Raw genomic sequence first — 26538 nt, forward strand, 5'->3', positions numbered from 1 at the left:
CCTGTGCCATCTTAGGAGGACTGAAACTAAGACAATTATCAAGTGATTTCTAACGTAAAGGAAAAGTAGCAGATTTCTTTTTCCAAGTGTGTCTTATGACCTATCCTAGTACCTTTGTGGTTGTGACTTCATTTATCAGAAAGTACCTTTGTTCAAGAACCTGGTGCTTAGGCTGTTAATAAAGTATCTGGAACAGGAGCAAAGAGGGGTCCTTAATACTGTTACATAATGATGATGCTCAGAAAGTCATCTCAAATGTCATTTGCATTAAAGTATTTGCTATTCTGTTAAGAACTTTCAAAACAGATAATTGGGGTTCTCATTATAGCAGAGTCTTTTGCTTTAATAAAAAGACCTCATTTCTGGGGATCCTTTAATATACCTAAAGCCCTTAAAGTATGTTTTTATTACTTAACATCCTATTTACATTCAGTTTTTCAAAATGACATCTGTTAGATTGCAGTAGATCTTGTGCACCTGGTTTTAACATTGAATACTTTACTGGCCCCCAAGTCAAAGTCAGTGCTTGCAGACTCAGAATTTCAAAAGCTTAATCAGTACCATTTCATGTGTGTGTGAATCTGAAAGTATTTTTTCCTTCATTTTATGGTCATATCCTGTATAATTTCCTCATTCTTCAAATTCTCATAATTATTCCTATTTCAAAGTAAATCTTCAATATAGTGTGAAGAGATGAAAACTTGGAGTAATGACTTTTGATATTAGTAATTAACTAATGGGTCCAGATTCATAAGAATTAATGTAGATGCAGATAGTTTCACGTAGAGAATATTTCAGTAAATTGAATGCTGCCTTTTGTATGACCAGTTTATAATATGTTGCAAATGAATTGGTATAATTTCCAAATGAATTTTGTTTAAAAGCAGAAATCTTAATAAGAGAATGAAGAGGACTTTACATTTGAGCTGTTTATATTACTCCAAATTCTCTTCCTATCTTCCACATATGTGTACACATATTTATGTCATTTTTAGTCAATTTTATGTTCTGCCTTCTTCCCATTAGTTTTACATCATCTACACATGATCTCATATGAACATCTCTAGATAGTCACATTCTCCATATTACCAGTCAGTTAACATAATCATTCAAAACTCAAAGTGTTTGAATTGTTATATTAGTTTTCCTTCTTAGCCTAGGGTTCCTGTCCAATCATTTTATTAATGAGGAAAATATAAAATTTTTTTATCATTAAAATAAACAAAGTAAATTGCCATTACTTTTCTTGTTTAAGGCTGTCATTGGAGCAACAGTTGCCTGAGGTTCAAGATAGTGGTCAGGGGCTTTGCACTGTATGGAATTTTGAAATTGTGTTGCCTCGTTACTCTCATTTCTCTAAGCAGAGATGAAGAGCTGCCTTTGACCTGTCACACTGATAGATTTCTGATCCCAGCCCACCAGCTGTGTGTGTATGAGTGTGAGTACTTGGACTTGGAAATCCCAGGGCCAAGGCTCAGTGGCGGTTTCCTTCTCCAGAATCGTAGAGGCTAGTTGTGAGGAAACACATGCCTGTTGTCTCTGGTGCCTGTGCCAAAGCCGTGCTTCCTCTGAATGTCTGACATGCGTCGGCTCTGCCCTTCCTTCACACACCTGACCGTCTCCTCCTTTTTGTCTAGGAGCTGGAGGAGAAGCACAGAGAAGCCCAGGTCTCAGCGCAGCATCTGGAGGTGCACCTGAAACAGAAAGAGCAGCACTATGAAGAAAAAATTAAAGTAAAGACACTTTCTGGTTTTCTCTGCCCTTCCTCCTACAGCACCGCGTAGCTCCTCTCTCCTCCCAGGTGCTTTGGGTCACTTCTTGCTAGAACAAAGGACTGTCTGGGGTAAATGCTGTCCTCAGGCCATGATGTGGGGTTTTATCCATGGAGGGGGTTGGATATCAGAAGTTCAAAAATAGTTTATTTCAAAAAATTTGGTCATCGTGTATTTTTAAATATTTAAAGATATCTTTAATATATTAAAATATTTAAAATGTCTTTAATTTTAAAAGTATAAAAATAATAAATCTTTAAAATATTTTTTGACCCACTGTCACTCAGTCCATGATAATTTAGATTTAGACAGATTCATCATTTCTTGGCTTTTAATTTCCTTCTTGCATCTTAGACCTAGATCTTTGTCTTTTATATAAAGTGTATCCTTGAGGACTTTCTTTAGTGGAGATAATGCTGGTGCCAGCCTCTATGTTTTGTGTGTCTGAAAATGTCTCTGTTTCTTCCTAGTTCTTGAAAGATGTTTTGACAGGGCATAGATTTCTAGGTTGGCAGTTATTTCTTATGATACTTTTTGAAAATATCATTCCGTTGATGTGTTTGGCTTTTATTATTGCAGTTGACAGTCAACTGTCAGTCTAACTGTTGCTTTCTTTGAAAGCAATCGTTCTTTTTTCTTTTAAAACTTTGTTTTGTCTTTTATTTTCTGAAGTTTTACTGTGCTAAAACTTTACATGTAGACAGATGTGGAGTTATTTATTTATCCTTCTTGAGATATACTGGACTTCGCTGCTGCTGCTGCTAAGTCGCTTCAGTCGTGTCTGACTCCGTGCGACCCCATAGACGGCAGTCCACCAGGCTCCCCCGTCCCTGGGATTCTCCAGGCAAGAACACTGGAGTGGGTTGCCGTTTCCTTCTCCAGCGCATGAAAGTGAAAAATGAAAGTGAAGTCGCTCAGTCATGTCCGACTCTTGGCGACCCCATGGACTGCAGCCCACCAGGCTCCTCCGTCCATGGGATTTTCCAGGCAAGAGTGCTGGAGTGGGGTGCCATTGCCTTCTCCAATACTGGACTTTGGAATATATTAAAAAAAATTGTGGAAAATTATTGGTCATTATGTCTCAAATATTGCCTCTTCCTCTTCTGTCTTTCCTTCCCTTATGAGAATTTGATTAGGCATGTGTTAGGTTACCGCTTGTTTTTTGGTGCTGCATTCTGGTTAAGCTCTAATTGATTTTCCAGTGTACTAATCCTTCCCTGTCTAATCTGCCGCTAAACTCATCCATTGAGTTTTAAATTTCAGTTAGTGTATTTATTGGTTTCTTGTCAGTCTGTTTGGTTCTTTTCCAAGTTTACTAGATTATTTAAGACAAGAACTTTTTATTCCCTGCATTCATTTGAAGCTTATCTTCTGCTTCTTTAAACTCATTAGCATAGTTATTTTTCCATCTATAGCTGATGATTCCAGAATCCGAAGTATCTGAAGGTCTGTTTCTGCTGTTGTTTCTCCTGGTTCTTTTTTATGGTGTCTGTCTTTTTGTGTGCCTGGTCAGCTGCTCATTTTCCTTGGCAAATTAATAATGGGGATTCTTTGAGACCTTGAATGAAAATGTGTGCCCACTTTGCAGGCATCCCTGGGCTTTGACTTCTCTATTTGCTTACCCTTTGAAGCAATTAAAAATGAAGCTCAAGTTTTTTTCAGCAAATGCCTCAAGTTCAAAACAGCTTTCTGCGCTTCTTACCTCTCTGGGTTTCTGCTTTCACTTAGATTTTAGTCTGTAATTTCTTACTCTTTTGCCAATTTTTAGGTACTTTTGGAAAATGTTTTTCATATTCTATCTAGCATTTTAAATCATTTTTTGTAGAAGAGCTGGCTTAAGTAATCCAGTCCACTATATCAAATAGTGAATTAAATTATTTAACTTATTGACATTATTATTTCATTTCAGTTTTTAGTAGTAAGTTTGGTGACCAGAAGTGACCACTAGCCTATTTCCTTTTAAAATCAGACCATATTTTCATTGTGATTTTGGACCAAGCCTTTAATTATGTCTTATGTTCTTGAGAATCAGACATTGATTGGTCATTACATCTCAAATACTGTTATTTTCCCTTCAAAGTCGGACATTGAAGGAGTCTTTTAATTTTTGTGATGATTGTATTACTGGTTTGTTTGGTATCCTCAAAGAGTTAGCTGTTCCTATTTTGGGGAACAACAAGTATACATACTCAATTAGCAGCACTATTCTGGCATCCTCTCTTTCACCCCTGGGGTTCCTTTTGGTTATTTTTCATTGAAAGAAATACAAGGAAAGAACCTAGAATGGACTTTAGTTTTAGTGTGAATGCTTGCCTTCATACATTTTCAACTTTATCTGCCAATTTTTGGTTTTAGTTCTTACTGGCTTCTAGACTTTTATCTTTGAAATAAACTACCTTTCAGAAAATTATGAGAATGTTTACAATTGTCCACTGGCACCTTTGCATGATGAAAATAACCTTTGCAAAATTCATTCTGTAATTTGGGTGAGTATATTGACTTTCCTTTCAGAAAGCCATGTTTTATCTTAAATTGATATAAATGGCTACAGTGGAATCTCTGATTTCAAAGAAATTCCTTGCTTCCCTCTCAGGCATTGTCTTGTTCATCCTCCTGCCAGTCTAACCCCAGCAAAGCCAGGATGTGTGCCATTTTGATAAAGGCTTGTCCCTTCTGGCTCATACTTCTTTGCGTTGGTATTCATTGCTGCCAAAATGGAGGTCTTATTTATTTTTTTAATATTTATGTTCATTATTTATTTGACTGCACAGGGTCTTAGTTGTAGCACGTGGGATCTTTTAAGTTGAGGCATGCAAACTCTTAGTTGTGGCATGTGGGATCTAGTTCCCTGCTGCTGCTGCTGCTAAGTCGCTTCAGTCGTGTCCGACTCTGTGCGACCCCATAGACAGCAGCCCACCAGGCTCCCCCATCCCTGGGATTCTCCAGACAAGAACACTAGTTCCCTGACCAGATATCAAATCTGGGCACCCTGCATTGGGAGCATGGAGTCCTAACCACTGGACTACCAGGGAAGTCCTTGGGGAGGTCTTATTTTGAACAGAGTCATTCTGAAAGTGGGCTTCATTGCTTTTTACTTCATAAGCAGAAGACTCCTTGTGTAGGCATTATGTGTTCTCTGCTACCTTCTAGGTGGCAAGAACTTGGCTTTATAGATCCTAGAGAATATTAGAGGGAGATTTGTTTTCTTCTTTCTTCCCTCCTGGCTTTATGAAACCATTTCTTTTTAGTCAGCTCTGCTTTGTGGCCCTGTTTTATCCCCTGTAAGGCCATTTTGGTAATAATTGTGATCATACCCCAGATTCGGTCCTTTACTTACTCGTAATTTTAGAATCGCATCCTGACATCCAAGAGAACGGGCGGCTTATCCTCTTGAGGTTCATCCCTCCTCCCATGACCCCGTCCTCCACCTCTTATTCTTTTCTACCAACTTTCACTCTGTTTTATTCATCAGTTAGTTCTCGTTTAAAACTCTCTTTGAAATTGTCCTTTTCTTTCTTTGTCACGCAGCCCCCCTCCCTGCTCACTGGCTCTTTTCAGGGACGATGTCCCCATGAGCTGTGAAGGGCCCTTCACAATAGACAGTGGGAAAGGCAGATTTCAGCTCCCATCTGTGACCCCAATTCTTTGGGCTTTCTTCCCAGTATCAGATGTGGTGTCATTCAGAGAAGCTCAGTGATGAGAAACACAGGGTCAAAGGCTTGGCAAGTCATGATGTCGCCTTTCTTCCTCTCATTTTCGCTGGTTGTTTTGGCAACTGATGGCGCTCTGTGTGTCCCTCGCAGAACATTAGATCAAGCTGGTGGATGGTGACACCATTACTGTTTTATTTTTTCCTCTTGGGAACACTAGGTACTTAGAGTGGCATTCTCAGCACTGAGAACACATGATTTCTCTTCCCCTGGGAAAGATTTCTCTTTCCAGTGACTTTTTCTTTTTTTTTTTACCCCCAGCTGGATCAGAGGAAAGATTGGAGGAAAGAGGTCCCCCCACCCCCATGCCGTCTCTTCAGTCTATTGACTCCCCACCTACTTTATCAGTAGGCAGAAGCCTCTTGTCCCTGGTTGTTTCTGAATGTCAACTTTCCGTGGTCACACAGGTTTCCTCAGTCTTCAGCTTTTTATCCTTCCACTCCCAGTCTGGAGATAACGAGATTATTTCTGTACAAATTAAGAGCAAGCATTGTTCTGAAAACTGCTGGCACGTTGACTACTATAATGTTGCCCCTAGGTACTAGCTGCAAATCATAAGATCTCTAGAGAGATCTTTCCCCTCCACTGCCCTCATTCTGGTGTCCACCTGCACTTTGACTATCCCTCTCTGGTCTTTTTGGCCGCTAATTTTAAAATAAATTCTTAGTTCAGGTCCTCTAGTTACTTGCCATTTGATGATCACGCTTGACTTCTTAACTTCTTCCTGGCTGATACATCTCTGCCCTGGAGTTGGGGAAGCGCGGCTTCTCCGGTGCTTTTCCTCTCTTTTCCTACTTTTCTCCGGTACCGCTTGTTAGTCTTCTGGGCTCAGGACGCTAACTTCTCCTTTTGTTTCCCCTCAGGTGTTGGACAATCAGATAAAGAAAGACCTAGCAGACAAGGAGACACTGGAGAACCTGATGCAAAGACACGAAGAGGAGGCCCATGAGAAAGGCAAAATTCTCAGCGAGCAGAAGGCGGTAGGTAGACGGAGTCGCAAAGGCGGTTTTAATGGGAGGGATTGTGAACCATGCCAGAAATCATGGGCTGGAGAAGAGTCCATTTGGTCTGTTTTATCCCATGGAGTCTGTCACTAACAGAAGGCTCTCTCTACAAGCCCTTCCTCTTGTAAAACGTGGTGGTGGTGGTGGCTTGTGGCCAGTTTTGCCTTTCATACCCTTCTTTAAGAACTCACGCTGACCTGCATCAACTAGAACCGTGACTTTTAAAACGTCCCCCCGATAACAACCCTGGTGGCCCTTGGCCGCAACCAGACATCTTATTTCCTTTCTAATCCCTGTAGGCAGATGTTTTCAGAAACTGCAGCTTAAAAGATTCCCCTGTTGTGCTTGTTAATCTGCTTATTATCTCAGACCCTACTGAGATTTTTCACATCAGAATCTCTAAAGGAGGGTCCTGGAAAGTGATATTTTTAACCAGCAAGCCCCTTCCCTCCCCACCTTTCCCGTCCTGGCCAATTCTTATGATTCACTAAGTTGGGGAAGCTTTGATGTAGAGAATCTAGGACAGTAAGGGCTGGGTGAGAAGGAATCACTCAGAGAACGACAAGCCTGTGGGTGATAAGAACAGGAACTTGCAGATGCAAGGTTTAGAGGCTCCTGCAGGCTCAGGTCACATGCGGACAACACAGGGATTTAACGAGGCCTGTTGACTTAGGGAATGCCAGGTTCCTCAACAGGTCCTCCTGCATGTGTTTCCTGCAGGTCCCTCAGCTGCTGGGGGGATGTGCAACCTCCGTTGATAAAATGAATGAGTGCCATCCCTGGGGTTGTGAGATCTATGCCCCTCAGGGTATAAGCTAGTTGAGTCTCTGGTCTGATGGTCCTGCCTTTCAGATAATCCTTCTGCCTGGCCCACGTGGCCTGTGTCATTCTCACTCCAGTGGCACCATCTGTGTGCAAGGTTCCAAAAGATCCCTTGTGTTTCAGATGATCAATGCTATGGATTCCAAGATCAGATCCCTGGAACAAAGGATAGTGGAATTGTCGGAAGCCAATAAACTTGCGGCCAACAGCAGTCTCTTTACCCAGAGGAACATGTAAGTATTCAGATTCTAACTATGTGCCTGATTCCACTCTGATCCTGCCTCCTGGGGCACAAATTCTGCTCTTCTGTGTGGTGGAGCCGAAGTAGATTTAATGACTCCTGTTCTGGGGCCCAACCTCTGTATGCTTAGGAAGCTTTGCCCCCTCTGAAGTCATCTCGCTCTACCCTGTCCTCTCTTTTGAGCTGGGTTTTCTCAAATGCTTCAGATTCCCATCCCATCACAGAGTGTTTTGCTCTCTCTAACGAGTCTATTTATAGCTGGCTTCTGGAGAGCTGCCATCCTTGTTCCCTAGACTTGCATCCTGTTATCAGTTGGAGGTGATCTCCAGTGTGCCCAACTGTGAAGCTGGGCCCTGGGGTGTGAGTTTAGGGGGTTCAGCAGGTACTCTCCTGTGATCCAGGAGTACTTTGATCTTAATCTTTTCCCCCAAAGAATTACAATCTCCAGGATTTCCACCCCACCTTAGATATGTCCCTTTAGAGACCTTAAACATTCCCATCTTAGTTTAAACCTGCTTGGTAGGCCACTGTCTGATGTTTGAGTCATTCCAGCTTCTAAGCAGCCTGTGGTTAGCAGAAGTGGAAGGAGTATTATTCTTTTTCCTTATGACCCCCTTTTCCCTAGGGCCCATCTCAATGAGTCATTAGGGTGCTCTTGTACTCAGGAGGCCCTTCCTGCTGTCCTGTACAGACTAGAAAAATAAAAAGGTCTACCAAAAGAGTGAAATGATAGTATCCCTTGACCATACTTAAGCTCATCAAGAAGGGACTCTGAACAGTGGGGACTGAGTGGGCCCCAGGTCCCCTTGCTGGAGTCATGCACACGAGGCCAGGTCTGGACAGCACTAACCTGGGAACAAGTGTGGTCCATGTAACTGAGACACACCTCTCTCTCTGTTTCTGCCTGTCCTTCCAAGGGGGGACATGCTCACCTCTAATGAGACTGTGATTTTGCTTGGCTCCTCCTGCCACCCCCACCAGGAAGGCCCAGGAAGAGATGATTTCAGAACTCAGGCAACAGAAGTTTTACCTGGAGACGCAAGCTGGGAAATTGGAGGCCCAGAACCGGAAGCTGGAGGAGCAGCTGGAAAAAATAAGCCACCAAGACCACAGTGACAAGAACCGTCTGCTGGAGCTGGAGACCAGGCTAAGGGAGGTAAGAGTGAAGGGTGACCTCCCAAGGATATTTGTTGGAGCACCAGAGACCCCAGCCAGCCAGGTGTCAAGCTCAAATCAATAGCCATCATGGATGGTGGTGAAGAGTGCAGTCGGGACCACAGGGGTCTGGGTTAGAATTCCACCTCCACTTCTTAGGAGTTTGACAGCCTCAGGGCTGCTCCTTTATCAGGTTACGCAAGGATGACGTAAATTGGTGCACCTTCAAATGGGGGCAGAGAGATTCCTCTGTCCTGGGTCATGGAGGATCACGTGACCGTGTCCTTGCTTGGAGTTTAGCACATAGTATGGCTTAGTGACAGAGGTTTCGTGGCAGTGGGAGACTAAATGAGAAATCTGAACTTTAGGTTTGTTTGATGGAAAGTGATTGTTTTCAGAGGGATAAATAAAGTAGCTGGGAAGGATAGCCAGGTTTGGGAAGGGAAATCTCACACATTTAGTTGTGAATATTTTGAGGTTGATTTAAGCTGTGACTTGACATCACCAACTGTGTATTTATTAAATGCCTGCCGTTTGCCAGTTAGTAGCCTGATGGACAGTGGTGACAAGATAGACCCACCCTTGATCTGTGGGGCTGTCAGCCCAGCAGGTTGGCTTAGTAGACACTGGCAGAGACAGAACTGGAACTCAGGAGGGAGGTTGTTCAAAGTGGGACATCCCAACTGGGTGTGATGACAAGGGACTCATTTGTGATGGAATTCTTCCAAGAGTGTATAATCTCTGTTATGGCAAAGACGTTAAGCAGACCATCTTTAGTTAAGGACTAAACCATGAGGAAATTCTGCCCTTTAAGAATGTCTTCTTTGTTTGTACTGGAGTATTAAGTGAGGCCACTTCTCTGAAGGAGCAGGGTTGGCAATGTGTGGACCCCTCTCTATTTAGACCACGTGGCCTTTGTGTTGAAATGCAGATTCCTGGGTAGCTTCCTCCCTCAGCTTTTTTAATTGAATTGAGTTGAGCAGTGACGGGCTGAGGAGCAGGGATTTGCATTCTTAACAAGCACCCTGGGTGACGCTTATGCTTCCGGAGTTTGAGGACCATTGTTCTTGGTTGTCCAGAAGCCTTAGGCAGTGGTTTTACTTTTCTTATCCAGGCTATATTTTTACTCTTCAGTAAGTTTAACCACACTTCCCTGTAGCGTCAGCCTTAGCAGTGTGAGTGTAAATAACTCAGATTTCTCTGAGCGTGGGAACATTGGCTAACTGTCTTTCGCTTTCCCTTCCCGTAAGTGTCTCTCTTCTGTGTCTGCCCTACAACTGTTGTTCCACTGGGCGTTAATCTAACCCAGGGAGGGTGTGTTGCTTTATTTTTGAATCTGTATAGCTAGCCCCGCAAAGGGTGGTGTGAGAAATTTAGGACACTTCCAGAGAGGTTCAGGGCTGTATGTACTCTAGGGGAGTCTGGAGTTTAACTTTATTGATTTATTTTTAAAATTTTTATGGGATGATTTTTATAGTTGCTTTACAGTGTTGTTGTATTAGTTTCTGCTGTACAACAGAGTGAGTCAGTTATACACATATCAACTCTTTTGTGTTCTTTTCCCATATACATCATTACCGAGTATTGAGTAGAGTTCCCTGTGCTTTACAGTAGGCCCTTATTAGTTACCTATTTTACATATAGTAGTGTGTATATGTCAGTCCCAATCTCACAATTTATCCCTCCCCCATTCCCCCTGTCAACCATAACTTTGTTTTCTACATCTGAGTCCGTTTCAGTTCTGTAAATAAGTTCACTTGTACCTTTCTTTTTAGATTCCACATGTAAGTGATATCATACGATACTTGTCTTTCTCTGACTTCACTCAGTATGACAATCTGAAGTCCCTCCATGTTGCTGCAGATGGTGTTATTTCATTCCTTTTTATGGGGGACTTGTACTCCAATGTGTATATGTACCGCATCTTGTTCATCCGTTTCTCCGTCGATGGACATTTAGCTTGCTTCCATGTCCTGGCTATTGTAAACAGTGCTGCAGTGGGTTGCATGTATCTTTTCAAATCACGGCTTTCTCTGGATATATGCTGAGGAGAGGGATGTGGGATCATATGGTAGCTCTGCTTTTAGTGTTTTAAGGAACTGCCATACTGTTCCCTATGGTGACTGTATCATCAAAATCCTGTTGGTTCTCTGGGTTGCATCTCTTGTCTTTCTCCTCTTCATGCCTATGACCTCTGAGACTTGGGTTTTACCTTTCCCAAGGAGCCCTCTCCAACCCCCTGGACCTAGATGGGATGTCTCCTTTGGGTCCCCATGGCCTTTCATGATTAGCTTATTCCCTGCGTACCCCTTGGCCGTCTTCATTAAACAGCAGGCTCTCAAACAGCAGCAGGCATCTCTTATTTGCTTGGTGTCCCATGTCCAGCACAGGGTCTGGTCCTTAGAACAGCTTATCACGTTGGTTGTATCAGCAGATGTGCCAGGGTCTTCCACATCTCCACGCCTTGGATGTCTTGCTTCCTCTGCTTGGAGTTTTCTTTCCCCTCTTATCTGCTTGTTTGGCTCCTGGGATTCTTCAGTACACAGATCCACAATTACTTTCTCTCCCTCTCTGCTGTGTTCCCACATTTCTGCATGTCTGGACCATTGCACTTGATCACAGTGTATGGCAATGGTTGGTTTTTAGTTTTTCTCCCGACCTTGAAGGCAGAGACTGTTTCATCTCTGTATTTCCTTATATATAGAATTTGCCAATTAAGTATTTCTTGAATAGATGAAAGTTTGAGTAGATAGATGAGTAGACGGAGGGAGGAATGATTAGTTCACAGTGTGACCTTAATTCAGGTTACCTGATGAGAACAAATCAGAACAAGAATATTTAAAATAAGTAGAATGAAAAAAAATAATAAATAAAATAAAATAAGTAGAATGCAGTCTGTTGTTCCACTTGTAATCCCATTGTAAAGATGTCCTTATTACCGTCAAGGTGTTATTTATGTTTTTTCTTGTTGTTCAGTTGCTAAGTTGTGTCTGACTCTTTGGAACCCCAGCACTCCAGGCTCCTCTGTCCCACACTGTCTCCTGGAGTTTGCTCAAGGAGACGTCCATTTGATTGGTGATGCTATCTAACCATCTCTTCCTCTGTCATTGTCTTCTCCTTTTGCCTTCAGTCTTTCCCAACATCAGGGTCTTTTTCAGTGAGTTGGCTCTTCTCATTAGTTGGCCAAAGTATTGGAGCTTCAGCTTCAACATCAGTCCTTTCAGTGAATATTCCAGGTTGATTTTCTTTAGGGTTGACTGGAATTGATCTCCTTGAAGTCCAAGGAACTTTCAAAAATCTTCTCCAGCACCACGGTTTGAAGGCATTAATTTTTCAGTGCTCAGCCTTCTTTATGGTCCAACTCTCACATCTATATATGACTACTGGAAAAACCATAGCTTTGACTGTACGGACTTTTGTCAGCAAAGTGATGTCTTTGCTTTTTAATATGCCATCTATGTTTGTCATAGTTTTCCTTCCAAGGAGCAAGTGTCTTTTAATTTCATGGCTGCAGTCATCGTCCACAGTGATTTTTGGGCCCCCAAAAGAATATCTGTCACTGTTTCCACTTTTTCCCCTTCTATTTGCCATGAAGTGATGGGACTAGATGTCATGATCTTAATTTTCTAATGTTGAGTTTCAAACCAGCTTTTTCACTCTGCTCTTTCACCTTCATCAAGAAGCTTTTTAGTTCCTCTTCACTTTCTGCCTTAAGAGTGGTATCATTTGAGTATCTGAGATTGTTTATATTTCTCCTGGCAGTCTTGATTCCAGCTTGTGAATCATCCAGCCTGGTATTTCTCACGATGTATTCTGCATGTAAGTTAAGTAAGCCGGGGGACGGTATATAGCCTTATTGTACTCCTTTCCCAATTTTGAACCAATTGTTCCATTGTTCCAGAATTGTCCAGTTCTGTTGATTTATGTTCACTTTTAAATATTTTTCTAATGATAATAATTTCCGTAGGAGATTCTTACTGTGTGGTTTCTTTTTAGATGCTTTCTCAAGCACTGTAATAAAGGAAAGGAAGGGATGCTCTGTATATATGTTATACATACTCTTACGTGTTCTCACTCCAGTTAATTTTTGAGACTCATCAAAATCAGAACTGTTTTATTCCATTTTTTTTTCCTTCTCAGTTGAGTGCTGAGAATTTGATTCCATGACCAGATTTAAGATGCAGGTTGTGTCTTGGCTTTCTCTTCCGTTAAGGTCAACAAGTCTCTCTGTGTGTGTCTCAGGTCAGTCTAGAACATGAAGAGCAGAAACTGGAGCTCAAACGCCAGCTCACAGAGCTGCAGCTCTCCCTGCAGGAGCGTGAATCCCAGCTGACAGCCCTGCAGGCAGCACGGGCGGCCCTGGAGAGCCAGCTCCGCCAGGCCAAGACGGAGCTGGAAGAGACGACAGCAGAAGCAGAAGAAGAGATCCAGGCGCTTACGGTAGGATGTGTGTGGAGCTGAGGATAGTTGCTCACTTTTAAAAGTGCCAAGAGAGGAAAAAACAAGCCAGAGAAATGCTGAATAGGCAGAAAGTTGACTTATGTAGGCTGCTGCTTTTTTGGCACTGGTATACTAGATCAACTGAGCTTTCCTAAGGATCTTGAAAGGTTCCACCTTTATTTTTGTATTTCCTTCTTTATAAAATCATCGTCACTATATCTTAAATTTCTGTTTAATCAAAGGCTATTTACCTGGGTCTTCTATTTAGTTTTCAATAGTCATTAAAAAAAAATTTATATATTATAGTAGTCTTTCTACCATATTTCTATTTTTGTTTTGATTAACCTCATTTGTATTCCTTTTTTGTTCCCCTTAACCTTTAGATTGTGTTTTGAATCTTATTATGTATTTGGTAGATTCTGGATGGAAACGATTCTAATGAATGAGAAATTGTTTCTGTAAAAGGGACCTGGCTTCTCTGCTCTTTCTGAGAGACTGATTTGCTCACATGAAGAGGGTTCTCAGGAGATAGATCTTTGGTGGTGGGTGGTCCCTGGATCTAGACCTTAGTTCTTTCTGCAAGTCTCAAAATGTACTTTGCTTGGCCATTTCCACAATTGATCTTTCTCATAGAGTCTGACCTTGGCTAACAAGACTGATAAGAATTTTACATATGAAATGCCAACTTCCAAGCTTTGCAGAGGGAAATATATCCATCTAGTTGACCAGGATACCCTGCGTGGTTAATGTTCACCCTTTTCCCCTTCAGCGAAACCTAGTCATAAATCCCTTTTCTCTTGGAAGGCTGCTTGGTGGATCTGGGCATAGAGAGCTGAATGAGTTTAATGGCTGGTATCAATCAAGTGCATACATTTCTAATGGTAACATATTGTTCTTGCCAAGCGGATGGTCACACTCATGCCTGCTGGTCAGGATACCCTCTTCTGTGGGCAGGGCACAATGCAGCTGATTGGGTTCAGTGCCTTTTTCAATACCTAAGTGAGTATGTTATTCATTCTGATTCATTTTTGGATGCTGTCCCCATCTCTGTCAGTGAGCATCTCGAAAGCATCTTTCAGAGTAGGATTACCTTCTGCAGATGATCATGGACTTTTGTTGCTTATGATTTACCCTGTTTAAAAGAATGTATGTATATGTGTGTAAAAAATATATATATACATATATATATTTTTTATGTTAAGTAATTTTCTTCTCAGACGTTATCTCCCACTGTTGGGTTTGGGGACCAAATTGGGAACATGATCTGAGAGTTCCAGGGTCCTTATGGACCGGTCCAGGATACAGGGGTTTCCAGGATTTGGGGAACGCAGAGTAACTCCTTTGTGGAAGTTGCTTGAGCATAATAGCTTTTCCAGGACTTCAGCCAAGTTCAGATATTGGTTGCAACCTTAGTTTCTGTTGTTTTCTTTATGAAAACACTCATTAAATGATGCCACATGCCACCAATATTTTGTTTAAAGAAATTAGTTACAGTATCTGTTTATACTCTGCCTTGTTTCAAAAATGGATTGGAAGCAGTTTGGAAAGATACAAAACAGTATAACAGGATAGAATAAGAAAAGTCTGAGAGAAAGGAAATCACAGAAGGAAAAAAAAAGAGGTAAGAATGAAATGAATATATATGGCAAGAAGGCTTATATGCTTTCTGGAGTGGGGTGAATGCAAAAAGAGACAGCCAAAAGCATTTCTTAGCTGCTAAACAAGACACCTAAAATCCAGCCACTATTATATTTAATGCTTTGTATATTAATATGCCACCCTCCCCACCCCCAGCCCCAACCACAAACCACCCTAGCTCTGAAAGGAGGAGACATCAGTCATTTAATCCATACTTGATGAGCCCGTGTGCTTAGCGCTGTGTCTTTAGCTTTTTCTCCCCAGGGGACTGGCCTGTAGTCCCTCAAATCCTATTAGTCAGGAGCAGAGGAGAAGAACACGTTTACCTCTACTCTGTTGGAACTGGGAAGGATCTAGTAGCCGTGCGTCTTACCCTGCCTGTTTGGAAGCAGGAGGGTATGTTTGCATTGCTATTGTTTATTTGTGGGGAGATTAGTCTTTCAGTCCTGCCTTGCTGCCGGTTGGAAAGCGCTGTGTCTAATGGCTGCAGGACGCCTGCACAGCAGCAAGTCACGACTCAATTTAGTCAGATGAGATCACTGCCTGAGAGCATCTTCTTAAAAAAAAAAAAGAACTTTCCTAAGTCTGGAAACTGGGGCTGTACAGTTCTCACAGATGAAGATCCCTTGGAAAATTGGGCTTGTTCACAACGATGGCAGGAAAGTGCCTTTGGTCCACGGCTGTTTGTAAACGCATCATGCAGGAATCCAAACCCCAAATCGGTTTGCTTCAGTTCAGTCTGAAGGCTATGGGTTTTTTCTCTCCCCTCCACTTGATTATGTCCCATAAACCTGGTTATGGACCACAGGTGGCTGTCGCCTGAACGGCTTTGTTGAATTTGTCCTCAAGTGTATATTTTCTGAGAGAGAAAATGATCACAGATGCAGCACCCTCCCCCTCCCTGTCTCATTGTTCCAGCCCAAGTTCAGACCCACTGTCAGCATCAATCAAATTCAGTCAGCTGCGTCCAAAGTGATCTTCCAGGTGGTTTGTGTGCTTCACAGCAGGCTGTTTTATCAATAAAAGGGAATAGTCAAATGGGCTATTACTGCTCTAAGAGTTGGCCACTTTCTCACCTGGGAGGGGAGCAGTTACCCCCTCTGGCCTCTGTCCCTGGGCCAAGTTAGATGGAACGCAGTTAAATGGGAGCTCCCCCTTGATGAAGTTTGGCAGAGGGGGCAGCCATCTTCCTAGATTTTATTTTTTTCTCCCACTCACCCTTTCTCTAGACTTCCCTGGTAGCTCAGCTGGTAAAGAATCTTCCTGCTATGGAGAAGACCCCCGTTTGATTCCTGGGTTGGGAAGATCCCCTGGAGGAGGGCATGACAACCCACTCCAGTATTCTTGCCTGGAGAAATGAGACTGGCAGGCTACAGTTCCTGGGGCCGCAAAGAGTTGGACATAGCTGAGCAACTTTCACTTTCACCTTTTCCCCACCTTGTCAATTGTGTTTGTATTGAAATTCACTGACCATTTAAAGCTAAGATTGAGTCAAGGTACAGACCAACAGGAGAGTCAAATTTATACAAAAAGCCATGCTTTTAAGATGCTTCATTGGTTATTGGGGAAAGAGAGAATTTTTCCACCTGGAACTGAAATGTAAGACTCCATGTAATCCCTTTGTGGGAGAGAATTTGAGTGTGCACACATCGTTGCATGCAGACACATGATGTGATGGGGATGTAACTCTGAATGAGTCCTCGGCAGAGGAGCAGCACGGGCTCTGTGTCCACCGGCATGGCCCAGTGAGCTTGCTTCACGTCTGTCCTCACGCTCTTTTACTGATTTGGCTACATGACTTATGCTGAATAATAGAGACACTCAAGAAAGGGATCCTCCCAACACAGTGTGATGGTGGCATCCCAGGATTATCCTCTTTGATTTCTTAAAATCATTAGTCAATGCATGCTCTTTTTCTCTTTTACATAACTGTCAATCATTGAATTGAATTAGTAAGCCATGGGCATGATAGGCAAGGCAAGATGTGAGCTTGGGTCACTTAAGGTGACAGTCTTTCTTGGTCCCTGCCTTCCCAAAGAACGAGGTGGATGTGTGAAACCCGTTGTAGGATCCTGACCATGGATCCCAGAAGACAGTCAGACCTCTAAACATGAGTTTCCTTTTTCACAGCTCTGTGGGTATTTTCTCTCTTCAAGGCTGCATAATAATTCTCTTTTCTTCATTCCTCTTGTAACTTTCCTTAAAGTTAAAGAAGATATAAGCCCTGCCCAAAGTGAGTACCTCTCTGATTTCCAGGCTGCAGTCTGTCCATTCTGCCTCTTGCCACTCAACCCCTAGATCAGTGGTTCTCAAGTTGGGGTCTGTGGCTCCATGGGGGTCCTCAAGTTCAGATTATTTTCATAATACTAAGCTGTCTTGTGGCATTTTTCATTGTGTTAACATTTGCACCAATGGTACAAAGTCAGTACTTTTATTTTAAAATAAATACTAAAGATATGCTTTAATTTCTAATGTGGTAAATATAAGTATAACTCACATAAATAAAAGCCCTTTGGGGTCCTCAGTAGTTTTTAAGGGTATAAGTCCTTATTCCCTGTAACTCCTAATATCTAATTAACATGGATATTTTATTGAGAGAATTCAAAGCTTGTCTTATGTATTTTATTACCTTCATATATACTATTGTGTGACCTTTTGGTTTTTTATGCATTTTACAACTTATTTCAAAGAAACATAAAACATGTTTCTTGCTATTTTTTTTTGTTTGTTTGTTTCTTGCTATTTTTAAACTCAGATCAGTTCGCTGTTTGTTACAGTACTTCCAGCAGTCACAACAGTGTTGGTTCTACATCTTGTGTTTATATTTCAGTCAATAATAAAAAGTCATAAAGATGGTAGTTCCCTATACTATAACCTCAGAAACGATTGCTGTGTCACATTTTGATGTGTCAAAATGATGCAAAGGCCTCATAATGGTAAATTGTAATAGAAATATTAGTGATTGGAATTTCAGACTGCTGTAGAGCAGTTAAACAAGTTTTTAATGGTGCGGTGTTATTTGGAAACTTTGCAGTTAGTCAAAAAGTGGAACAGGAACAGGGCTTTTGTTCCTCAGTCTAGGCTAGAGAGCTTTTTTTTTTTTTTAATGATCACTGCTTAGGCTTTGAAGAAGTTAGCTCTACCTTTCTTTAGCTTCCTGTTTCTGTCTTTGAGAGATATTACACCAAATAGTCATTTAGAGTGGAAGTTGGCAAGCTACAGCCAGTGGGCTAAATTTAGAATGCTTCCTGTTTTCTGCAAATAAAGTTTTATTAACACACAATCATGCCTATTTGTGTACATATTGTCTGTGGGTGCCTTTGTGCTATGAGAGCAGAGTTGAACAGTTGTGACAAAGACTGAATGGCCTTCAAAACCAAAAGTATTTATTATCTGGTTCTTAAAAGAAAAAAAGTTGTTCACTCCTGTAAACTCCTAGAGTTTAATAACTTAAGGGTGGTATTTCTTCCTCTAGGATACCCACAGATGAGATTCACAAGTAGTACAAATAGCCATGTTTCTACTTTGGATAAATAGTAGTCTTGCCTTTTTAAGTTAATAAATCTTGTATCGTTGCTGGGAAAAAAGCTGAGTTTTGGGGAAAAGTTATAATCTTTTAAATTAGTTGATGAAAAAAATTGTTTGAGAAGCTGATTCTAAGTGATAACTCTTGATTTAAAATGTGTAAGTCTGCAGTTGCTGGTTTTTGTTTTACCGTGTTTCTAATCCTCTTTTATTTATGTAAATTTAAGACTCTGTCATCTTCTGCCTAAATTTCCTTTAACATTTCTTGTAGTATAGGTTTACAGGTGGCAAATTCCTTTAGCTTTGGTGTGTCTGAAAAGGTCTTTATTTCACCTTCATTTTTTTTTTTTTTTTGCCTCCCTCTTATCAAGCTTTGCACTCAATTACCACATGCTGCTGGAGAGAGAGAAAGCTAAATCTTAGAAAGTTCCACCTTCATTTTTAAAATAAGTTTTTATTTATTTTATTTTTGTCTGCACTGGGGCTTTCTCTAGTTGCAGCAAGCTGAGGGCTACTCTCTAATTGCAGTGCATGGGCTTCTCACTGCAGTGGCTTCTTTTGTTGTGGAGCATGGGGTCTGGGGTGCATGGGCTTCAGTAATTGTGGTGCAAGAGCCTAACTGCCTCATGGCATGTGGGATCCTTCAGGACCAGAGATCAAACTTGTGTCCCTTGCATTGACAGGAAGATTCTTAACCACTGAACCACCAAGGAAACCCTCATCTTCATTTTTGACATTTTTGAAAGATATTTTTGCTGGCTATAGAATTCTAGGTTGACAGGTTTTTGTTTTCCTTTCAGTAAAGATGTTGTTCCACTCACTGTCTCCTAGCTTCCTTCCTGCCAAACCTCCCCAACCTCCCTGTGAAAAATCTTTATTCTCTTACTCACTGTGAAAAATCTTTGTTCTCTTAGTTTCTCATTAAGTAACTTGTCTTTTTTTCTGGTTGGTTTTAGGCTTTTTCTCTTTATTACTGGTTTTAAACAGTTTGATTATAATATGATTTATTCCTTTCATGTTTACTCCATTTATTCCATTCCTTTCATTTATTCATTTCATGCAAGCTTAATTCCTTTCATGTTTCCTGTGCTTAGGGATCATTTAGGCTTTTTCATCCGTGGATTTATTTTTTCATTGACTTTGGAAAATTTGTGGCCATTATTTCTTCAGATATTTTTTTTTTGGTCTCACCTCTGTACTCCTTCAGGGATTCTGAGTATATGTATATCAGGCTCCTTGGAGTTATCTCACAGCTCATTGATGCTGTATTAATATTTTTAAGTCTTTTTTTTTTTCCTTTATGTATTTTATTTTGGATAGTTTCTGTTGCTCTGTCTACAAAGCTCACTAATCTTTTTTTCTGCAGCATCTAATCTAGTCTTTTGTTGTTATTTAGTTGCTAAGTCATACCTGACTGTTTTGCAACCCCATGGACTGTAACCTGCCAGGCTTCTCTGTCCATGGGATTTCCCAGGCAAGAATACTGGAGCGAGTTGCCATCTCCTTCTCTGAGGGATCTTCCCAATCCAGGGATTGAACCTGCATCTCCTGCAATGGCAGGCTGATTCTTTACCACTGAGCATGTGGAAATCTTAGTTTATGGCAAAATAGAGATACTATAAAGTATATCACAGCTAAATTAGGTGATGAATATTTTGACTTACTTATAGACCTTTTTGTTTTAATTGAAATATAGTTGATTTACAATGTGGTGTTAGTTTCTGGTGTACAACAAAGTGATTCATACTCTTTTCCTTTATGGTTTCTTACAAGATATTATAGTTCCCTGTGCTATACAATAGGACCTTGTTTATTTTATATATAGTGGTTTGTACCTACTAATCAGAAACTCCTAATTTCCCCCCCACTTCCCCTTTGGTAACTATAAATTTGTTTTCTATACCTGTGAGTTTGTTTTTATTCTGTAAAGAAGTTCATTTGTGCCATATTTTAGATTCCATGTAAAGTAATATTATATGATATTTGTCATTTTCTGTCTTCACTTAGTAAGATAATCTCTAGGTTCATCCATGGTGCTGCAAATGGCATTATTTCATTCTTTTTTTAATGACTGAGTAATAGTCCATCGTATGTATGTACTGCATCTTCTTTATCTGTCCCTTTGTTGATGGACATTTAGGTTGCTTCCATGTCTTGGTTTTTGTAAATAGTGCTGATATGAACATTGGTATGCCTGTATCTTTTTGAGTTAGAGTTTTCTCCAGATATATGCCCAGGAATAGGGTTGCTGGATCATATAGTAATTCTATTTTTAATTTTTAAAGGAACTTCCATACTGTTTTCTGTAGTGGCTGCACAAGTTTACATTCCCACCGGCAGTTTAGGAGCGTTCCCTTTTCTCCATATCCTCTCTAGCACTTATTGTTTGTAGACTTTTGAGTGTTGGCCTAGATTTTCTGATAGAGGCTAATATTTCTTTTAAAGAGGAGGACCACTTTTTCCTCTGCCTCAAACTGGATTCTTCTTTGGGCTTTCATAGCTAAGCAAATGGTGCCATAATTTACCTTGTCTCCCAAATCAAAAGTCTGTTAGGGTACCCTTGGCCTCCTTGTCCATCAGCAGGTCTTATTACCTCTGCTTCCAAAAAAGATCTCACCTCCATCCATTTCTCTCCATCCTTTGCCACTGTCCTGCTCCAAGCCACCATCCTCTTTTCCTTAAATGACATCAATAACCTCCTCAGTGGTTGTTCTACTTCCTTCTACATTTGTCCTATTTTGATGTTTTTCCTACAGCATCCACAAAACGATAGGCCATGTCATCCCACATCTTAAAACCTCTGTTGACCTTTAGTTAATTGCATTTTGAATGAAACCCAAACTCCTTTCTGGGCCTTCAAGGTTCTGGGCCTGCCTCTGTACCATCAACTTGGGCCACATTTTCCCTCTTTTGCTGTGACTTAGACAAGTGATTTTCAAAAGTCATTTGGCCACAACCCACAGAAGAATACATTATACCTTACAGTCTACTACAAGGGGACATATATACTGTGTTTCTAATTTTTAAGGTAGCTAATGAGGATGTATCTTATAGCCTATATATGTAGTCATAAGGACATAAACATGTCATAGTCTCATTAGCAATACTTCTGTTTCTTAATGTTACATAAAGCTGTGGTGAATTTTACAGTTGATAGCAACTTATACTTGATGAATTATGTTCATAATAATAAAACAAGTTTCCAACAACAGTACTTACCCTTACTGTCCAAGATGCATGCTGATGTTTTCTAATCTATCCTGTTTATTCCATTTCGTTGGATAAAACAAAACAAAAAACCCCATCTTGACATCCTTGCTCTCATGTTACAACTTGAAGTATAAAAAACTATTGTAGCCACTCAGTCCTTTTTTATTCCCCATATGCACCCAACCCTTTCTTGTTTTAGGGTTTTTGCAGATGCTCTTCCCTCTGTTCTTTCATGTTCTTTGCATGGCTGGCCCCTCATCATCCTGCAGATTTCAGTTTAAATGTCACCTCTTCAGAGAAACCCTCCTTGACTACCCCATCTAAGTGAGTTTCCCCCCTCACCCTTATTTTTTTTTTCCTTAGGCCCCGTTTGTTTCCTTCATAGCACTTGCCACTGTTTGTACTCATGTGCTTATTTATTTCTGTCTGCCCACGCCAGAATGAAGGTTAGGCCATATGAGCTGTGTCTTGCTACGGTGTCTGCCATATTGTATGTACTCGAAAAATCCTTGTCAGATGAATGAATCCTACTGGTTTAGAGTACCTCGACCCTGGTGAAAGCCTGTATATTTACTTCAAGGTCTATATAGGATTTCTGAATCTCCACAGCTTTGGATTCACTTTATTTTTTAAAGTCCCTACTTTGTCCTGGCTATTGTCCTGTATCTACGTATGTGTGTTCTTTCTTGGGAGAAGGCTTGGGGCAGGGGGCAGGCAGCCAATTGGAGGGAAGAGGGAAAGGTTAAGAATGGGGAGTAAGACAAATAAAGGAGACTAAAACTTCCTCCTATGTTCTTTTCCTTTCTTCTGCTAGTCCCTAGTTTTAATCTGAATGTTATATGTATTTGTACAGGGTATGAGTGAAGTGAAGTGAAAGTCACTCAGTCGTGTCCGACCCTTTGTAACCCCATGGACTATACAGTCCATGGAATTCTCCAGGCCAGAATACTGAAGTGGGTAGCCTTTCCCTTCTCCAGGAGATCTCCCCAACCCAGGGATTGAACCCAGGTCTTTACCAGCTGAGACACAAGGGAAGCCCATGTGTGGTCTAAATAGTTCATTGTTATCAATAGGCATTGTGTATTTCTGTAGCTTCTCATGTTGGGCTTGACTTGACTAATTCTTTGGAAAAAAAGTTAGTGGGGCAGCTGCAACAGGGTTCTTGGCTTGTGATTTTCTTTATTTGACCCATAGCATGTAGAATTTGTATTCCACCCTATGAAAAATTTATAATCAACTTCTTACCTTTTAGGCACATAGAGATGAAATCCAGCGCAAATTCGATGCCCTTCGTAACAGCTGTACTGTGAGTATTAACCAAAGATGATGAAAATAACATGGAACTAAAACTGAGAAGGAAAGGGGGAACGTCTCTTTCTAAAATCGGTGGCTGATTTTTGATATAAACTTTCAGCTTGAAGCAGTTGATGTGGTCAAACTGATGCGGAAGTTTCTAAGCCTCAGAAAACCTTAGTTTCTTGGGTTCCTGCCAGTTATAAAAGTTTAAACCATCGTTCATGTTTGGAGAAGGCTTGTTGGAATGGTCAAAATAATTCTCCCTGCAGAACCACTAATAGGGTCTCAGTAGCTGCAACAAAAGTCCCAAGGGAGCTCCCCCTCCTTCTCCAATCTAGAAGTTTCTGTCTGAGGTGGGCCTGAGATGGTAGGGGCAATTAGATGTGTCAGGCTTCTCCAGCCTGCTGCCTCTTCAGAGAGGGAAGACCAACAAGTTCTTCTCCTGGAGAATCTAGAAATGTTAGCTTTCTAACAGGCAGAATCTGGCTTCCTAAAACATGCAAATGCAGAATTTAGGACTCTTTGGGAGATGTTATTTATATTGAGAGAAGTCAATTCCAGGAGCAGATAAGCATCATTCATAGGTTATGTAATAGGGTAAAATGTCTATTTTTGATCAGAGTGAAGGACTGAAATAGGCCCCTTTCAGAAGGTAGGGATGGTGTCCTTTATTCATGGTTCTACCTCCTTTCTTTGGTCCTTTCATTGCTTTGTCCCCTCCTTAGTTCTCAGTGAGCTGGTCTCTATTTGTATTATTTGCATCTGTGAATTTCCAGAAACACCCTTCTACATCCTATATACATATTTTATTTTCTGGTAATAAACTCCTTCTTTTCTCTTTACCTACTATAAATGAGACATTAAGTCTTGATGGTATATGCCCCCTACATCCCGCCTCCCTTCATTTAGCTATAGAATGCACACAGTAAAGTGCACGAAGTGCAACTAATCTTAAGTGTACAGCTCAATTGATTTGTATGTGAATAGACAACTTGTATAACCACAATAAAGACCAAGATACAGAATGTTTCAGCTCCCGGAAGGCTCCTGTTGTCCTCTTCCCATCAGTGTGCTTTGCCCAAAGGGTAACTAGTAGTCTGATCTTTGATACTGCACATTAGTTTTACCTGTTCTTGAATTTCATATGAATGAGACCATTAGAAGATATGGTCTTTGGGTTGAGCCTTTTTGTTACTTAAATTGTCTGTGAGGGTTCATCCATGTTGCACTGTCATGATTTTGTTCTTTTTTATTATGGTGTCATGTTTCTAGTGTGTGTTTAGATCTGGAGTTTGTTTATCTGTTCTCCTGTTGATGGGTGTTGGAGTTGTTTGTGGTAGGAACAGAGCTATTAGGAAGCGCTCTTGTATAGGTCCTTTGGTGCTTACAAGCCTTTGTTTCTGATGAACATATATATATATATATATATATATGCCCAGGAGTGGAAGAGCTAGGTCATGGGACATGCCTCCGCTTAACTCTGGTAGGTGCCTGACAGGTATTTAGGTCTGTACTGCCTGATGCCAGTGGCCAGATGTGGGGTGAGCCTGCCTTAGGGATATCTGTTGATTTCCTCCATTCTCACCTCCCTTCCTTGAGAAATTGATACATTCTGTTCCTGTACTCTTTTGCTTTACTTTTAAAGTTTGTTAATTGTCTTGGTTTCTTCTTTTACATGAGAGTTATCTGCTTATATACATACATGCTCATAAATGATCACTGAATAAGATATAGATGATTTTAGCACTGTGATTTTTTTTTTTTTTTTTGCATTACTATTTTTTCCTAAAATAATCTTGGATGCATTTAAATGTGTACATCCATAATCTGTTCCATTCATCTGGAGTTTTCTTCTTCTTTAGTCTTTTTTTAAAAAAGTCATTTATTTATTTACTTTAAAACAGCTTTATTGAGGGATAATTGGAGTACAATAACCTAATGAGATTTCAAATGTGTGTGTATCTTTAAAACTAGCAAAACAATCAAAATGACAACTGTAGTCATCACTCTCAAGAGTTTCCTGTGCACTTTTGTTATCCACCCTTCCCCACCCCATTTTTAAAATCAGAAATCTAGTTTTAATAGGATATGCCAATATATAGAATAAAATTGGTTACTTTCTTAACTTACAAAATTGGTTACTTTCTTAACTTATATAACTTTTATACTCTCTTTATTCCTCAAATTTGCTTTTCCTGGAACAATTACTTCTAATCCTTCGTTTACTTACCCTTGGCTTTCTGAAGCCTTTGGGGATCTACCCTAGTGGGAGGGGGAACCCAAGAGAGTGACATCTACCCACCTTTCAGCTAGGCCAGCTGGGTGGCTTGGGGGTCCAAACTATGTGCTCTGGAGTCAGATAGACTAGCTGAGATTCTAAACTGGCCTCTCAGTAACCTGTGTGATGTTATACACTGGAGCCTCCATTTCTTCGTCCATAAAATGGGGGTGACATTATATGTCCTCAATTCCAATGCACCATTGATTGTAGGATGTACAGTTCACTTAACTACTGCTCTTTGGGAACTGGGTGAGGGAAGAGAGACAGCTGTTTAGTTCCTATATATATTCAGATTTCTGAAACAGTAAAATCTAGGAAACATGGAGTCACAGAATCAGAAACTTGATAATACCTACCTCATGGAGGTTCCTGCAAAAGTTAAATGATGCATCAGCATTTGTACAGGGCCTGGTCCATAGAATGTGCTAATCAGTGATAACTATAATATTTGCTCATACTGGGTTTAGAACAGAATCTTGTTTAGAAAACAGCTCTGCTCCTTAAAAAAAAAAAAAGGTTGAAAACCACTACTTTAGAACATACTTGGCAGCACTAGTGGATCTCAGTTATCCTTCCGCAAGTTCAAAGGCTGCTTTGCAGACACTTTAGAAGAGCACACAGATGCTCCTTTCTCGGCACCGCTGTCCAAGACTGTCTCTGCTGGGAAATGTCATCTTCATTATCAGTGGAAACTCCTATAATAGCTCGATCGATAGGAGCTCCCAGTTAGCAGCTTTTAAAAAGCTCATGAGCAGTAAGATTTTTCAGGATCAGGCCATTTCTATATTTTGAAGAGATTTAAAAAAAGAATTTGATTCAATCTGGCACCTAAAACCCTACCTAAGTCTGTTCTGGAGAGGAGTTGGTGGGCAAACATATGACATGGTTTTAATTATGAATCAATCTGTCAGCTATAAGATTAAAAATAAATAATATGCAAATAGCCACCCTCAAGAAGGAATGAGGCATTAAAATAGGACGTCAGCCTGTGTCTTTTCAGCCTGATGTTCATTGTCTGGCTGGTGTCTTCACCTCTGGTATGTTCTTGGATGTTTACCAGGTAACATTCTCTCTGCTGCTCGCCCAGCAGAGGTGTGAAAGGTAACCTATATATCGAAGAACCACGAGGTTCACTTGAAAAGCAACAGATAACCCCAAATAGAGACCTTAGAACATTTTCTTTTTGGGTACTGAGAGTAGATACGTTTTTTGTATTCCTGTTTTCTGTTCGAATTTTACCCAGATCTCTTATCTGTACAAACAGCATATCAGAAAGCTCTGCTGGCCCCTACATTATGGAGCTATCTCCCTCATCTTTTTTTGCCACTGAGATGGAGTCAGCTGTGTAGTTTCTCTTTGCTGCCTTGTATCCTTGGGGTTGAAAGGTTAACAGTCTCCTGGTACAGGGCACAGATCATTTGCCCTTGGTGTAGAGAGAATGTGC

General features: G+C 40.8%; 1 protein-coding gene across 12 annotated transcripts in view; it reads left to right on the forward strand.

Annotated features, from left to right (window-relative positions):
• The window catches only part of CIT (citron rho-interacting serine/threonine kinase), a 176460-nt gene that overhangs the window by 110797 nt on the left and 39125 nt on the right, over positions 1-26538 (forward strand). For 10 of the 12 annotated variants that reach the window (XM_061384825.1, XM_061384831.1, XM_061384832.1 and 7 more), the window contains 6 exons: positions 1638-1733; positions 6346-6462; positions 7432-7541; positions 8531-8705; positions 12947-13144; positions 22770-22823. In XM_061384825.1, coding sequence (XP_061240809.1) covers positions 1638-1733; positions 6346-6462; positions 7432-7541; positions 8531-8705; positions 12947-13144; positions 22770-22823 — 750 coding nt within the window. The remainder of the gene's footprint in view (positions 1-1637; positions 1734-6345; positions 6463-7431; positions 7542-8530; positions 8706-12946; positions 13145-22769; positions 22824-26538) is intronic. The other 2 variants (XM_061384829.1, XM_061384833.1) reach the window with 2 other exon arrangements.

The sequence above is a fragment of the Bos javanicus genome, chromosome 17 (genome assembly GCF_032452875.1).
Source record: "Bos javanicus breed banteng chromosome 17, ARS-OSU_banteng_1.0, whole genome shotgun sequence".
Taxonomy (NCBI): domain Eukaryota; kingdom Metazoa; phylum Chordata; class Mammalia; order Artiodactyla; family Bovidae; genus Bos; species Bos javanicus.